The sequence below is a fragment of the Calidris pugnax genome, unplaced genomic scaffold (genome assembly GCF_001431845.1).
Source record: "Calidris pugnax isolate Ruff unplaced genomic scaffold, ASM143184v1 scaffold39, whole genome shotgun sequence".
NCBI lineage: Eukaryota > Metazoa > Chordata > Aves > Charadriiformes > Scolopacidae > Calidris > Calidris pugnax.
The window spans coordinates 2,591,696-2,608,662 of record NW_015090828.1 but is presented as its reverse complement, the minus strand read 5'-3'; the positions used below and the strand labels follow the sequence as shown (position 1 = coordinate 2,608,662).

General features: G+C 40.5%; 2 protein-coding genes across 3 annotated transcripts in view; one reads left to right on the top strand and one right to left on the bottom strand.

Annotated features, from left to right (window-relative positions):
• Nucleotides 1-483: 483 nt before the first annotated feature.
• Nucleotides 484-13,464, bottom strand: SYT15 (synaptotagmin 15). 2 transcript variants are annotated; one of them, XM_014940339.1, is made up of 9 exons: nucleotides 13,407-13,464; nucleotides 12,643-12,781; nucleotides 9,887-10,085; nucleotides 9,058-9,200; nucleotides 8,055-8,350; nucleotides 7,088-7,258; nucleotides 6,461-6,581; nucleotides 3,632-3,811; nucleotides 484-2,357 (listed from the first exon to the last, which is right to left on the bottom strand). In XM_014940339.1, exons 2-9 carry the CDS (start codon nucleotides 12,650-12,652, stop codon nucleotides 2,221-2,223), a joined length of 1,257 nt encoding a protein of 418 aa, XP_014795825.1. In that variant the 5' UTR covers nucleotides 12,653-12,781; nucleotides 13,407-13,464; the 3' UTR covers nucleotides 484-2,220. The 2 variants fall into 2 exon arrangements, with proteins under 2 accessions (XP_014795825.1, XP_014795826.1); XM_014940340.1 differs by lacking the exon at nucleotides 12,643-12,781 and having other exon boundaries at nucleotides 13,407-13,456.
• Nucleotides 13,465-15,890: 2,426 nt separating this feature from the next.
• Nucleotides 15,891-16,967, top strand: part of GPRIN2 (G protein regulated inducer of neurite outgrowth 2) — a 32,205-nt gene continuing 31,128 nt past the window's right edge. The window contains exon 1 of the mRNA XM_014940393.1: nucleotides 15,891-16,018. The gene's annotated coding sequence lies outside the window, so the exon portion shown is untranslated. The remainder of the gene's footprint in view (nucleotides 16,019-16,967) is intronic.

The window sequence follows — 16,967 nt, the reverse complement described above, 5'->3', positions numbered from 1 at the left end:
GCAGAGCAGGGTGTCACATTTTGTATGATCTTGTACCTATTTCTTGTATCTTTCTTGGATGGGGGTTTTCTGTGCTATGAATCTTGGTATAATTTTAAAATTTTTTAGAAGAAAAGAAGCATTGTTAGGCACTGAGACGTCTTGTAATCATTCCTCCTCTTTCATCTCGATATAAGTCTCAAACATAAGACCAGATGGATGATCTGTAAAAGGTGGTAGGTAAAAAAAATTGGTCTATTTATGACAATTGATAACACGGTATTATACCTTCTTATTTAATAATGTTTCTTGCTTTACTGAATTAACTCACTTCTTCAGGAAGAGTCAAAAAGGACCTTTCTCCTTCACTTGGATGATCTTAAGCAAAGTCAAGTACATCGGTAAGTGCATTTAAATATGTTTCTTCATGATTTTAGCTAGAATTATTGAACACAAAAGGTGAAAGTGCTGCTACTTTAAGAAGTGCGAAGAAAAGAGACCACATTAGTACAATACATTGTTTTATTACTTGGGCTGTACTGTACATCAAGTCAGATAAGTGACTTCCCACTTTGGAGATTTTTATGTTAATAGACACTGTACATTAAGTAAATCTAACCATCTAAAACATTCTTAATAGCTTACTTTGAAGATCTTTAGTGTTTATTGGTATGATTTAAATCATAAAGAGGGACATAATGTATACAGAAAAATTGCTTTATCGAAGTAATACAGTTATCATAGAGTTTATGTATAGTTCTCCTTTCCAGATCAAATATCTTGTCTATTAGATTGATTTTTCAGTGGTTTTGTAGGAGTAAAATTTGAAAAAGAGCTCTTTGAGGTTGGAGGTGCTATATATAGCAATGAGGGTTGAACACCCTGTAAAATTAAGTGGAATGAGTTTAGGCTCATCTTATATCCAGTAGTGTAGTTAGCAAGATGGACTGAGGGTACCATGTAACATTTCAAGTGGGAGATCAGGTGAAATGAGGTCTGTTACCTTACAATTCCTCTCAGATATATTCTTATTCATAATATTTCCTTTAGATATTAACGATATTATCAAAAAGTGTTCTCATCTCACCAGATAAATGTAATTTTTTAATATTCTGAATTAATTAATATTGTATCCTGTTTGAAAGGAAGCTGGCTTTATTTCAGCTGCAGAGATTGGAACGTAATTGTACAAAATATTTTGCTGCAATAGTCTGTGTGTCTGGCTTATGACTACAGTGTGAAAGGTACAGAGTTCTGGTCCCCAGTGAACAATCAAGAAGGGAAGAATGTCCTATTTATTTTGATTAAAAATAATTGTTCTGAATTATTTTACAGAACAGTAATTTACAAAGAAACTCTGCCATTAAAACAGATGTGTATCGTAGGGGCTTAAGCTAATTGGATTTTCAATGTAAGAATGGTCGTACTAGGTCAAACCCAAGGTTTTTGTAATCTATGCTCTGTCTCCAGCAGAGTTGTGTTTAGGGAGAACTATAAGGACAGGGTAAGTCCCTTGTATTTTCTTCGAGTACTCCTGCCAGCCTCCAATCATTTGTGACTTCAGGACTTTTTATACCTCTCCCTTAGTGTCAACACAGTGTTGTACGTTGGGGTCAGCTGAAAACATCTAACTGAATTACTGCAAGAAATACACTGTCCTGAGGGATGCAAACAGGTGTTTCTAGATTTTTGATCAATGAACACTCGGTACTTTCCGCCATTCATATTCAGAAGAGGATTTCAATATAATGCTGCTATTAAATTGTAAATTTAGTAGTTAGCATCGTTTGGGCTTTATCTGTTTTGGCACGTTTACTGGGCTTCCATCCCTTTGCAGTGGACAGTTAGGCCTGGTATCATCATTGATAGTTCTTAGGTCATTTTGGGTTCTATCCATATCACGAATGATCGTTTGTGCCTAGAACTGATGACCAAGAATTGGAATGTACTAGTCAATATAGCTAATACTAGGATATCATGTTTGTCTTCCTGTTTATTTTTTTTTCTTACTCTCATGCACATTAATTAAAATGGAAATATATTTTGAAGAGAGGAAAGATAGAGTTCCAGCCTAGCAGGGACTAAGTTTTCTCTTTGCGTTTGGGCAAGGAAAGAATTTATGTATTTTATTCTTGTCTACTTTGGAGTGTAAAATGGTCAAAGATTTTTTTATCATCAGATTATGAAAGACAGTGAGAGCTGTTCCTTTTTAAGGTTGTTGGACTTTTTTATCCATACTATTTACATGCTGTGGCAGAGAGCATGCCATCGTTTAACCAACTCCTTGGGCTTGTTGATCATTTCATTCCAGTGTTCCAGTTCTTTGCCACGGGTGTACATGAAAGGCCCAACTACTACACGTCCTAGCAGATGTGTTTCTGGGGAAAAAAGAAAGCAGTCATTAACACCTGTAAGTGCTTCTTGGAAATTCCTACCTAATTAGAATATTAACTTATGTTTCTCTAATGCATATTCTGAGAGTTATTTTTAAACTAAAATTTTGATCAAGGAATTCACTCTGTATTTCAAGTTTTGTAGTTTCTACATGCAAAGATTGAGCATTAAAAGGTACTGCAGTAGATGGGTATTTAGTCAATTCAGGCCTGCCCTGTTGCCTGCTCTCTGAACTAGAATCAGTTTAAGGCACACAGACCTTTATCTGCCCAGCCCCTCTACCTCAAGCGTACTGTGGGAGTGTGCCCTGCTTCTGGCCATCAACAGCATTAGTAGGATTCATACACTGTTCTAGCTTGGGAAAGAGTAGTTTTAGTTTGAGACAGCTGGAAGTGGCAGTATGTGGGTTTCCGCTGACTACCCTCTGCCAAAGCGCAGGCTGTTTCTTTATGCCTGAACTTTTCAGCTGTGGATGGGGAAAATAATTTGAACCTGCTTTACATGAACTTCAGGATGTTTCTAAAGTGTTTGTCAAGTGAAAAAGGTGAAAGGCTCGAGCACTGATCCTAGCTCTTGTCAATCTTCAAAGCCAAAGCACCTGCCCAAAAACTCACCTAAATGAATTTTTTTTTTTAGTATTGTATGAATTCAAATCAGGGTCTTAATGTTTCATTATTGAGATCATATTTGCACTGCAGGGAAGATGTTTTTCTTGGGAGCAGTGGAAGTACTGAATTCTGATTTGCTTCTCTAAGCAGAATTCCTTAATGGATTCATCTGACAATTAGTAAAAGGTGACCTCAACCATCAGGTTTCCTGCCAGGGAATGGGGATGCTTGTAGTCTCCTTTCTCACTGCTTGAACTGCTGTGATAATTAAAATTCCTATTCCTCTTTCAAATTTGGTTAGGAACAGTGAATGGCTTCAAAATTTTGGATATTATACACAAAAGTGTTCACAGACCATAATTGCTTAAGATGGTTTTCTGAGGATACCACAATGAAACAAAAGTACAACCTTGTACTGACAGTCACCAGCCTACAGTTGTGTCTTCTGTTTAAGTTTATCTTTAGCCTCTGAGATACACACAGCAAATACATTGTTCTGCTTTTTAAAGAAACAGTCTGTGAAACACCCCAAAAACTTTTATATGTTTTATGATTATTGCTGGAAAGTAATTAGTTCTTCCCAGGTTTAAGGATCTCTGTGATATATATAGGAGATTTATGACATCTTAACTATAATTTATGTAGCTTACTCTCTCCCTTGATACTCTGGAGCACAGAGAGATTCAGGCTTGTTGTATCCAGCTCTGTCTGATCTGTCTTGAAACTGAAGGTTTCATTATATACTGGATTGGGAGATCCCAGAACAGCTGCTGTCTTCTTACTTTTGCTGAATTTATTATGGTTCATTAGAGAGACTTTGACATACACACCTTGGAGAAAAAAGAAATTAAAGAAGAAAATACATCAGAGGCAGTTGGGAGAAGGCCTGAGGAATTTCTTGCTTTCAGGAGTCAATATTAAGTATAAAATTAGATCATGAACGATTAATGAAGCACATATGGCAGGATGGCAGTGCATAGCATTAAGCAGGGAGTACACAAAGTACTTAAGGTGCAGTTTTGTAGTGCACTTTCCAATTTAAGAGCTGTTAAAAGGAGCAGTCATATTCTAATCCTGCATCTTTGATCTTATCTTTCTGTACCTTCCCTTCCTCTCTGATGGAGACTTTTTTTTGAAGACTTGGTTTGTTGGGTCAGTAGTTAATTTCATGTATTTGATCACATGATTGTTTGATCCAAGACAAGTGAGGCCATGAAGGAGGAGCTGTGTTGTAGAGCTGCAGCCTGTGCTTGGGCCAGGTACGTTTCAGGGGAACAGATTCTTCTAGTCAAAGAAGAATCCTTAAACAAAAACTTTTACTATTGATGTCTAGCCCTGTGGTAAGGGATTCTGTAGAAAATCTGAAGATCAATGATCTCTACTTTCTTCTAGAAAATACTACCAAAAAATGTGTGAGTATGGGGACAAGAACAACAAAAAATTTTTACTTTGCTTCCTGAAGGGGACCTGTATTGCATTGTGGTCTTATTCAGTAGATCCTTGATGATGAGATCCAAAGCAGCCTGAAACTTTCCGTTCTTTGTTAACCTTCTCTAAAACTTAGTAACAAGCATGTAGAAATTTCATCTTAATTGATGGCTAAAGATTTGTTCTTTTCTAGTGAAGCAGTAATAGATTCTATGCTGCTGCTGTGTTTATTACTCCCTGCTATTCAGTTCATTAAGGTTCATCTGTGCAGCAAAAATGATTAGAAATATCAGGACTGAGACAGTATTGATGGACTCCTAATGTCTCCTTGTTATTTCTGCAGATCTAGTAGGCTCGCATTACTGTTTCAGAGGGTACAGGATTACTGGAACAGACTTTTTTCTTTAACAGAGCTGCTACCTGAGTGCTATATATGGAAAGAGTTACTGTGTACACTACTAACACAAAGCAGGACTTTTCATTACTTTCTTATTACTTCTTAATACCTTTAATTCAGCAATTTGAATCTAAAAATAAATTTCTCCTTACTGTCCTGTACTGCATATCTTCCATCAAGGATTAGTGTTACACTTATCCCTGTTAATATAGAAAGCTTTTTATTTCAGATTCTTTGGAATTTACTGGAGAATCTGTGGACCCCAAATCATACTTGAAGGGCATTAACAAAGGAAATAACACCGAATTTATATTTTTTTCCCTCTTTAGGAATATATTATGGACAATTGCCTTCTTGCAGCTCTTCCTTCCAGACCATTCCCATGACTCCTGCTTATTGTGATAACCTTAAGTGTACCAGCACTAAAATAACATGGAAGACTAACATTAGATTTGTAAAAAGAAACACACTGAGCTCTGGCTCTTTGTGCTACAGAACTTCACAGCAACCTGAAGGCAGAGACATTGTGTATTGAGAAGTGTGTTCTCCCTCTCTTGTAAAGCTATTGAGATGATGGAAAATTAGAACATTTACTCTTCATGGTGCCACTTTATTCACCTGCCACAAGCCAGTTGTATTTTTTCTGGCCATCCTGACCTTAGTTATTTGTTTTTACATCCTGTAGTATATTTCTCTTTCATCAAGTGTACAGGGTATGATTCTGCTTGTTGGAAACCTATATTCTTATCATTTTACGGTGCATGTCTTCATTTGACTTCTACCGTAAACAGAGCAAGCTTCTCTCTAACATTATGAACGTAGATTTATTCATTTAGAGGGCATTGTTTCTAAAGTTGAACATCCTGGTACCAGCCTGCTCAAAGAAACCTCAAAAAAACTTCATAGTTGACGTGTTTATATAGAGAACTACATCTCTTTACTTCTTAATTGCTGGGTGTATTTTGCGTTAATACTGTTTAATTTCAAAGCCCTTCAAATAAATCACGACAGATTCAAACACAAGTTTAGTTCTTCCTTCTGGTTTTGCTTTGAGTTTTTAGATTTTAAACAGAATTTTGAGGAGAACCCTACACACAACATCTCTGAGACCAAGGACACATGAGCATGATGTGTGAGGGAAGCTCCCACTGTAGAAAGGGAGAAAAATTGTGACTCCATGTTGTCGTCCTTTGAACAACAGCTAGGCTTTCCTAAAATGGGAATCTTCTCCTAATTCAGTTCTCCCCAGGACAACTGTACAGCTTAAGCAGTTGTCTTGTAGCTGTTACCTTTGGACTTTTGCCTTGAGGCAACTCTGTTAATGTCAGTATCTCCTGAAATACTGCTGTCTCTGGATTGGAGTGCAGCAAAAGGGATGTTGCTAACTGTATTAAAGCAGGAGAAAAAAACCTGCTGCTGATGACATGAGACAAAAAATTTGTTATGAAACAAAACCAACAAATAGCAGAACTGAGCTATCAAAATCTAATTACCCCACTAACAAAGTATGTCTTGTTTCCACTCAAATTAAATCATCAGGATGTTTATTTGTTCTTTTCAGAGTCACTCAGTGCAAGCCTGGGTGGACAGATGAGGAAGGAGCAAATTAAAACAGGAATTCTGGAGCTGATAGCGGAGAGGAAATCCCACTTACCGGCAGCATGGCTCTCCTCCTGGAACTTTAATCCCCTCGCCCTCAGAACCACTACAGTGAGGCGACCCAGGTAGTCGTTGTAGCTGAGGGAGAACTGGATATCACCGTACTCTGAAGGAGGCTTTGGAAGCAGAAGAACCCTTGTCAAACGTAGCTGAAAACTCTCTCTTCACACAGACAAGGCAGGGGGAAGTTCTTCCTACTAGTGGTTTGTGTCACACCAAAGCATGTGAGTGAATTTTAATGGTTTAATTTATGCCAGTGTGACATTTGATAGAACCAATTAATCAGCCTTCCTGAACCTTTGAATTCCTGTCTCTTCCAGGTGATGCCTATTGCCTTACTGCTGCTGCTTTTTTCTGCTCTATTTCAAACCAGAAGCAAATAACAAAAGGTGCTTTCTTATACTACTGTCTCCTAACTTGTAACTGTTTCTGAGCAGTTGGATAATCCCTGTACAACAGGTATGGATCTTCAGGTTCGGATGGGAATTTTGATTCCAAATGTTTGTCAAATACTTCTGCATTCGATGTATTTGATACAACAGACTTCTACTTCAGCTATACCCCCTAAATACTTTTAAGATGACAGAAGTTCCACAATGCCAAGCAGCCTGGTATCACATACCTCCAAGTTTTCTTTCTCCAGATCTCTCCATATGACTAGTTTGTTGTCATCGGTTAATGTTTCATTTTTCAGTGGGAAGACAACTTGGCCTAGGAGATGATGCTTTTTCTGTTTATCAACATGATAAACTAAAAATTTCAGTGTCCTTTGGAACAACATTTTACTGGAAACCTGTACAGGAAAAGGAAGACTATATTGATAAATTGTAAAACGTGAGACCTTTCTACTCTAGCATGACTTCAAAGAAAGAATTTTTCAAAGCATGTTAGAGGTAGGTGGAGATTTCCTTTGGTTATTTGAAGTCCACTTTCTTAATTTGCCTAAAGTTTTAGCTATGTAGGAGTCTAAAGATCCAAGCTAAAATAGAATGAGTTAATTTGAAAAATGTGAAGTTAGCTGGCAGTTTTTCAACTCATAGATCTAATGTTGCATCCAGTTCGAGACACAAATGTCTAGAAATCTTAAACATTAGTTTTTTTGTTGTCTGAGACAAACTTTTTTGATTTTAAAGCTTTTGCCTTGTGGCACCTGCTCAAAGCCTCTTGGCATATGGAACCAAGCTCCCTAGCTTTAAAGCACTATACATACAAATAGTATACCTCTTGAGTTCTAGTTTCTACCCTACTACCGCAGCCAATAAACTAAAAGCTATGAAAGCATTAGTTTGGTATAGAATGCTTCTGGACTTCTAGAGCTGCTGGGCTGAACTGCTCAGCCATAGTTCAAACTGGAGCTTTTGTCATCATTCCCAGGGCAAGTTGTGAAATCCTCAGTTTTGGTGCAGACCACAAGAAAGATCAGTTCTGGAGCCAGAGACTTAAGTAGCCCAGGATCTCCAGAAGCCCCAGTTGAAACGACTTGTATCTTGGTACAAATTAGTAGAAAATTACTTTTCACAAAACATGTACTGTAGTTTGAGAAGTCAATATTTGCAAACAAAAATCTGCGTCATCAAAAGGAAAAGTACCTGGAAAACAAAGTTTTCATCAAAGTGTGGGTTAAGGGTTTTGCGTTTGGTTTTGGACTGCAAGTAGCTTCTTTCATCGGGCAGCAAGTAGATTTTCACAAACGGACTACAGGAATCAGCAGGAGGCTGCAGCTTTCTGACTTTGATCAGGGAGACGAGGAGCCTTTCTGACTCTTGCTCATATTCTACAGAGAACCAGAGGCGGCCAATGTTGCCTTCAGGAAAATCCGTCTCACTCTTGTCTTCAGGAAACTTGTACAGCTCTGGGTTAATGGTCCCTACAATGTAAGCTCCAGCTTCATGAAATAAAAAACAAGTACACTCAGATTAGTCTCAACGCTACAGCAGGCATTTTTATTACTACTGATGTATTAGGGATATCACATCTCTTTATTAACAATCCATTTTTGCATAAACATGGTATTTTAATTGCTTTTCCCTCAAATCTGGGGGAGTAGTTGTAGGCTGCACCACATGAAATAAAAAACAAGTACACTCAGATTAGTCTCAACGCTACAGCAGGCATTTTTATTACTACTGATGTATTAGGGATATCACATCTCTTTATTAACAATCCATTTTTGCATAAACATGGTATTTTAATTGCTTTTCCCTCAAATCTGGGGGAGTAGTTGTAGGCTTCTCTTCCTCTTATTCCTGTGGCTGTACCTTAATAGTTTTGGGTATTCATTGTTGCAGTCTGCAACTGGTCACTCTGCTGAGTCTGGGGACAACAATCAGATACTTTCTGAGTTATACTCATGTTGTGCCTTTACAAAACACAGAAGGAGAGATTGCTTTGTCTTCCATATGTGCAAGATCCCACAACTGTGGGACCACAACGGCTACATTCTGGCCCAATTCATATATATATATGAAATATATATACATGTAATCTTTAGGGCTTGTACTGTGTAATGCTATGTCTGGTATGCCCCCAATAAACATGCTTCATAATACTAAAGTTACCCCTAAAAAGGGTCCCATTTTTGTAGTGCCATACCCAAAGAATGAAACGATGACCGTGGCCCAGACTGAGGAATCATGTAGGGGTCACTGTCTTCCTGAACCTGCTCTTCGTTCGTCAGGTTAATCCAGTCTCTCCCATGCAGTGTTGGTGGAACGATAAACGGAACGCTCCTGGACCTGCTCAAGACAACAACGGCTACTGACTTTTCTAGTTTAAATACGGGAACCAAACTTGGTAACAGTCATTATTTTACTGTTCTTCTCTCATAATTTTGTAAAAATTCTACAGAGATGCCTAGGTAAAAAGGATAAATACCCATTGTTTTACAAACGATTTCATTTGTATAATGCCTAAAAGTCCAGAGAGATACATCAGATCTTAATTCTTCAGACAGATCCTTCACTTCTTCCTTTTCTTCTCCTTCAGAAATAATCTTCTAAAGGAAAGGAAGAATTAACTGCAGCTGCTTGTTTTAGAGCCCCAAAGCCCTGCAGTAACTATCAAAGACAATCTTTCTTTCTGAAGTCCTGTTGTTTTGTTCTCAGGTGCTTCCTTATGAGAGCACCAGGAATGATGCTGCAACAGAGCCCAATTAGTCTAGGTAACAGATGAAGTTATCCATGCACTAATTATCCTTGAATGTATTACCTCTTCTACATAAATCACAAATATAATTGTATTCATAGTTACAGAAGGTATTCTTTTCCTAAAGGAACATACAGAACATGACTGATGTTTTCATATAATTTAGGGATCTTGTTTATTTCAGTACCTGCATATATTTAGATCACCCCCTTATTTGAGACTTGACAAGTTGAAATAAATTACCAATACTGTATGCTTTAAAAACAAAAATAAATACCTTGTGCTTTTTAGTTGAATTTCAGAAGTTGACCGATCCTGAAAAATGGCATTTGCATTTGTTGTTTTGACAGGACTGGTGAGCTTTTCGTAAGAAGGGAGGTGGCAAAATTTCTTCCAGAGCAGGTATGCAGTTATTCCAATGAGAAGAAATAAAAGGACTGCTCCTATTATACTTCCAACAACAGCAACTGCTTGTTCTGTTCAGGCATAGAAGCACATAAAGCATCACAGGAGGACCAAAATTATGTACATTTTGGGGGTAGACAGGAATATTTTAAATAATCAAATATATTTGATTTACTTTCCAAAATGATTTCTAAAGGAGACAATCCACTCACACGCACGTGTTTGTCTATGGTTAGGGTGCAATATCTGAAGATGTATGGCATTGGCAGTGAGAGATTAGGAAGTGTTCAGATATGCTGGCAATGACTGCAATGTAAGAGACTAGACAGGAGAAAAAACCCAAAATCCAAGGAGTTGTTTGGGCTCTTATTTTACATTAGCATAAGCATTTACCTTAGCATGGCAGAAGTGCTAGAGCTTTCATAATAGATGAAAAAGGAAACCCAGGAGCACCTAATACAAAAGGTACCATTATTTTGGTTTGGTGTGTTCTTTCAACTATTCATCTATGTTGAACTGAGACTAGATCCTGGCATGAGGAACAAAGCAAAGCTCTGGGTTGTTTTCTTTCTAAGGATGCATGTGTTTCCCGATCTCTAAAGTCAAATTTAACTGTTCATTAAACACTGTTTCCTGAATCTTGATTATTTCAGATAAAACCAAATCTTGTATAATTTGGGTTTTGGGTTGGGTTGTTTTTTTTCCCCACGAGTAAAATTGAAAACTTAATAAATGTCTTTAATGTGAATATGAGGTATTCTGTTGTGAGAATTTCTCACAAGACCGAAGGTAGTCAATTGGTAATGGGCTTAGTATCTTCTTTTCTGCTGTTTGCTGAGTGTGCTAGAGTAAAAAGCTGGACTTCTGCAACTGTACCTTATACCCAGCCTGCCTTGGCCTGCAACTAAACTAGTACTGGTGTATCGAGATGTGACTGGGTCTCAACTGAGAACTGATCCTACCAGAGTATCCTCTGTCTGAAAATGAGCCCAAAGTGCAGAATTATCTTCCACTCTGCAGCCACGGGAGGCAGCTGGGGATGAGCTGAGTATGTGCACTGCCAGTTCTCAGGGTCTCCTCTGAAACTGAACCAACAGCCCTGGTGCTATCTCACAACTGATGTTGACTTTTTTCCTCTTCTCTGCTTTCAGGTAGAGATAACTGTGATTGTGCTTTATTCCTTTCTCATTTTTATCTGTCTGCACTTGGTAGATACCTTGCAGTTAGCCACCTCTGTGTGATGGAACAAGTAAATAAAGGCAAAACAAGCAGAAAATACTTAGTCAACAGTAATAGTGGCACAGTGGTGGGAACAAGTGAGTTGCATATACATGTATTTTTGATGTTTTTCACTGGTGCCACGTTGCAATAAGTGATATGAAATGTCCTTCAGCTACAGAATGCTTATGTAAATACCTTGTGCTATAAAATTAACCTGGCCATAGTGCCTCAAAGGCCTTTATCTGATCCTATCTCATTTTCCTGCCTTTTGTACAGTCATATGAGCCAACTTATTTTTGCAGCTCCCCTCCAGGTGTGTTGCCTTAGCTCTCTGCAGCAATTGCCTGGCTGCTTCCACGAGTCATATAATCACTTGTATCTCCCAGCACCATGGAGCAACCACCCTGCTCATAGTGGTACCACAGCAACAGGAACCAGTAGGTGGGCTGAACACATTTCAGCACTTAGCCAGGCTGTCAGCACAAGTCTTATTCCAAAGAACAGGAAACAAGTACCTATTTGGGATGAGTTAATATTAATAGAGAGACAAGTCTGGTTGTGCTACACTGGTAAATTAGTTTTCTTTCATAAGAATGCACGGTATGAGGAAATGTGTGACAAATGTAGTCCAGAGTATGGAAATTCCATGTGTGTGTTTCTCAGTTTTGTAGGGCATGCTTGAGTATGTCTGCAGTCAGATTGCCATTTTGTTACAGCTTAGAACGCCTGATGTAGAAAAAAAAAATGCTTTAGTTTAATGGCCATGAACATAATAGAAAGTAATGGTTCACTTCGTACAGGTTTACTATCAACAATATGAATGTTTATCTGGCTGGTGGTTTTACTGTCTGACGTAGGTATCTTAAAGGTTAACACTTCAAGCAAGCGCAACAGGATTCTGTCTATTTGACTTGTCCTCTCCATTTCCAGGTCTTTAATGCTCTCAGCAGCGGTCTTGTGTTCCCCCATAACCAGTTTGTCACCAGTTACCATTAAGGACAGTAAGATGAGATAGGCTGTAATGCAATATATAGTATAGCAGCTGTGCACTGATTTTGGAGTAAGAATGAGTTTCCAATCTCTTCGTTAATAAGTTTAATGTACTGAATTTGTTCACTGGAGAATGTTGTTAAGTATTCGTGACCCACCCACTGCCATTGGCTTTAATTCTGCTTTTTTATTTTGACAGAGTGGTAGACATAAGGTAAAGTCTTACCCCTTTCAATAAAGCTACCTATGATTTAATGAGGGTAAGGAGAATTTGGCTCACTTCTAGTCCATCTTATGTGATTAGATCAGCAAGAGACCCAGTAGTTTAGGGCACAATGTAGCACTAGTCACAAAATCAACCATCGAAATAAGTTGAATCCATTGCGTGCAGGGAGAAAATACATATCTTTTAACTACCTGTCATCATAAGAAATTAACGTATTGTATTCTGTTGTGGTACAGGATCATGGCAAGTGGAGATGGAAGAGACCTGTTGGACCACTTCATCTCCAAGTGGCCTGTGCTGGAGGGACTGTCCGCTGCTACCAGGTTTATCCTAGGACAGAGAAATGGTAACGATCATAGTCTCCCTCCTTTGGGATTAGGTCCCTTGTTGTCTGATGGTATGCTTTTCTTAAACTTTGGAGTAAGGCTTTTAGATTTATGACCTGGCAGTTCTCCGTTGAAAGCTTTAATCCCTATATAAATACTCAGATTTGTTCATGTTTACAGTATAAACACATGTAAGGTAATTAGTCACGTTATTTGGGGGTAAACTCTTTGCACTTGCTGTGTCTGGCTCACAGAACCAAGTTGTCTTCTGACAGCAAAGTGCTCCAGGCACGGAATGAGGATGGGAGATGCCTCATGGACCTGCGGGATACAGGCAGCTATTCCCTGAGCCGGCTCCCGAAAGCGCCCGGATAGCTTTGTAGCCCTTGGGGGTGAGAGGCAGGTTTGAGTTGATTTTTTTTTTTTTTTTTACCCAAACTTTCCCCAAGCGCTAACGCGGTGGAGGGGGGGACCGGGGCCGGCTACCTTTATCCCGAGGAGGGCAAAAGCAAGGGGGCTAGGAGGCATGCGGGGGGAGTCAGGGGGGATGCGGGGGGAGCCAGCCCAACCCTCCCTCCCGGTCCCGTCCGAGCCGCCGCGGGGCTGCCCCGCGTCCCACCGGCACTTACCGGGCATGGGTGCTGGGGCTCCCGCAGCCAGGGCCTGGCTCCCATCGCCTCCCCCGCCCGGCGGTGTGCCAGCCGGTCCCCCCCAACCCGCTTGGCAGTGAGAGATTAGGAAGTGTTCAGATATGCTGGCAATGACTGCAATGTAAGAGACTAGACAGGAGAAAAAACCCAAAATCCAAGGAGTTGTTTGGGCTCTTATTTTACATTAGCATAAGCATTTACCTTAGCATGGCAGAAGTGCTAGAGCTTTCATAATAGATGAAAAAGGAAACCCAGGAGCACCTAATACAAAAGGTACCATTATTTTGGTTTGGTGTGTTCTTTCAACTATTCATCTATGTTGAACTGAGACTAGATCCTGGCATGAGGAACAAAGCAAAGCTCTGGGTTGTTTTCTTTCTAAGGATGCATGTGTTTCCCGATCTCTAAAGTCAAATTTAACTGTTCATTAAACACTGTTTCCTGAATCTTGATTATTTCAGATAAAACCAAATCTTGTATAATTTGGGTTTTGGGTTGGGTTGTTTTTTTTCCCCACGAGTAAAATTGAAAACTTAATAAATGTCTTTAATGTGAATATGAGGTATTCTGTTGTGAGAATTTCTCACAAGACCGAAGGTAGTCAATTGGTAATGGGCTTAGTATCTTCTTTTCTGCTGTTTGCTGAGTGTGCTAGAGTAAAAAGCTGGACTTCTGCAACTGTACCTTATACCCAGCCTGCCTTGGCCTGCAACTAAACTAGTACTGGTGTATCGAGATGTGACTGGGTCTCAACTGAGAACTGATCCTACCAGAGTATCCTCTGTCTGAAAATGAGCCCAAAGTGCAGAATTATCTTCCACTCTGCAGCCACGGGAGGCAGCTGGGGATGAGCTGAGTATGTGCACTGCCAGTTCTCAGGGTCTCCTCTGAAACTGAACCAACAGCCCTGGTGCTATCTCACAACTGATGTTGACTTTTTTCCTCTTCTCTGCTTTCAGGTAGAGATAACTGTGATTGTGCTTTATTCCTTTCTCATTTTTATCTGTCTGCACTTGGTAGATACCTTGCAGTTAGCCACCTCTGTGTGATGGAACAAGTAAATAAAGGCAAAACAAGCAGAAAATACTTAGTCAACAGTAATAGTGGCACAGTGGTGGGAACAAGTGAGTTGCATATACATGTATTTTTGATGTTTTTCACTGGTGCCACGTTGCAATAAGTGATATGAAATGTCCTTCAGCTACAGAATGCTTATGTAAATACCTTGTGCTATAAAATTAACCTGGCCATAGTGCCTCAAAGGCCTTTATCTGATCCTATCTCATTTTCCTGCCTTTTGTACAGTCATATGAGCCAACTTATTTTTGCAGCTCCCCTCCAGGTGTGTTGCCTTAGCTCTCTGCAGCAATTGCCTGGCTGCTTCCACGAGTCATATAATCACTTGTATCTCCCAGCACCATGGAGCAACCACCCTGCTCATAGTGGTACCACAGCAACAGGAACCAGTAGGTGGGCTGAACACATTTCAGCACTTAGCCAGGCTGTCAGCACAAGTCTTATTCCAAAGAACAGGAAACAAGTACCTATTTGGGATGAGTTAATATTAATAGAGAGACAAGTCTGGTTGTGCTACACTGGTAAATTAGTTTTCTTTCATAAGAATGCACGGTATGAGGAAATGTGTGACAAATGTAGTCCAGAGTATGGAAATTCCATGTGTGTGTTTCTCAGTTTTGTAGGGCATGCTTGAGTATGTCTGCAGTCAGATTGCCATTTTGTTACAGCTTAGAACGCCTGATGTAGAAAAAAAAAATGCTTTAGTTTAATGGCCATGAACATAATAGAAAGTAATGGTTCACTTCGTACAGGTTTACTATCAACAATATGAATGTTTATCTGGCTGGTGGTTTTACTGTCTGACGTAGGTATCTTAAAGGTTAACACTTCAAGCAAGCGCAACAGGATTCTGTCTATTTGACTTGTCCTCTCCATTTCCAGGTCTTTAATGCTCTCAGCAGCGGTCTTGTGTTCCCCCATAACCAGTTTGTCACCAGTTACCATTAAGGACAGTAAGATGAGATAGGCTGTAATGCAATATATAGTATAGCAGCTGTGCACTGATTTTGGAGTAAGAATGAGTTTCCAATCTCTTCGTTAATAAGTTTAATGTACTGAATTTGTTCACTGGAGAATGTTGTTAAGTATTCGTGACCCACCCACTGCCATTGGCTTTAATTCTGCTTTTTTATTTTGACAGAGTGGTAGACATAAGGTAAAGTCTTACCCCTTTCAATAAAGCTACCTATGATTTAATGAGGGTAAGGAGAATTTGGCTCACTTCTAGTCCATCTTATGTGATTAGATCAGCAAGAGACCCAGTAGTTTAGGGCACAATGTAGCACTAGTCACAAAATCAACCATCGAAATAAGTTGAATCCATTGCGTGCAGGGAGAAAATACATATCTTTTAACTACCTGTCATCATAAGAAATTAACGTATTGTATTCTGTTGTGGTACAGGATCATGGCAAGTGGAGATGGAAGAGACCTGTTGGACCACTTCATCTCCAAGTGGCCTGTGCTGGAGGGACTGTCCGCTGCTACCAGGTTTATCCTAGGACAGAGAAATGGTAACGATCATAGTCTCCCTCCTTTGGGATTAGGTCCCTTGTTGTCTGATGGTATGCTTTTCTTAAACTTTGGAGTAAGGCTTTTAGATTTATGACCTGGCAGTTCTCCGTTGAAAGCTTTAATCCCTATATAAATACTCAGATTTGTTCATGTTTACAGTATAAACACATGTAAGGTAATTAGTCACGTTATTTGGGGGTAAACTCTTTGCACTTGCTGTGTCTGGCTCACAGAACCAAGTTGTCTTCTGACAGCAAAGTGCTCCAGGCACGGAATGAGGATGGGAGATGCCTCATGGACCTGCGGGATACAGGCAGCTATTCCCTGAGCCGGCTCCCGAAAGCGCCCGGATAGCTTTGTAGCCCTTGGGGGTGAGAGGCAGGTTTGAGTTGATTTTTTTTTTTTTTTTTACCCAAACTTTCCCCAAGCGCTAACGCGGTGGAGGGGGGGACCGGGGCCGGCTACCTTTATCCCGAGGAGGGCAAAAGCAAGGGGGCTAGGAGGCATGCGGGGGGAGTCAGGGGGGATGCGGGGGGAGCCAGCCCAACCCTCCCTCCCGGTCCCGTCCGAGCCGCCGCGGGGCTGCCCCGCGTCCCACCGGCACTTACCGGGCATGGGTGCTGGGGCTCCCGCAGCCAGGGCCTGGCTCCCATCGCCTCCCCCGCCCGGCGGTGTGCCAGCCGGTCCCCCCCAACCCGCTATTTAAGGACCGGCAGCCCCTCCCCGGCCCGGCCCGCCCCCGCGGCCGCTGGCATCCCGCACCGGGGGAGGGGGGGGCTGGAAACGCGAGTTACAATAGAGACATCTGCGGTTCCCATCAGAAAAAAAAAAGTAAAGGGAGGAATTGGGCAGAAGTTCCAGCCTTACCCCGGCTATTCCCGCCCAGCCAGCCTGCGCTGCCAGCCCCAGGAGAGCAGGCCCGGGGGGACAGCCATCCCCGGCTGCTTT

Excerpts from the sequence above, each read along its gene's own strand:
- SYT15 (XM_014940339.1), bottom strand. Across the intron at positions 8,351-9,057 it reads GTCATCGTTTCATTCTTTGG|CTGGAGCTTACATTGTAGGG; the intron begins GTATGGCACTAC and ends TATTTCATGAAG. Across the intron at positions 6,582-7,087 it reads TGGAGAAAGAAAACTTGGAG|CCTCCTTCAGAGTACGGTGA; the intron begins GTATGTGATACC and ends CTGCTTCCAAAG.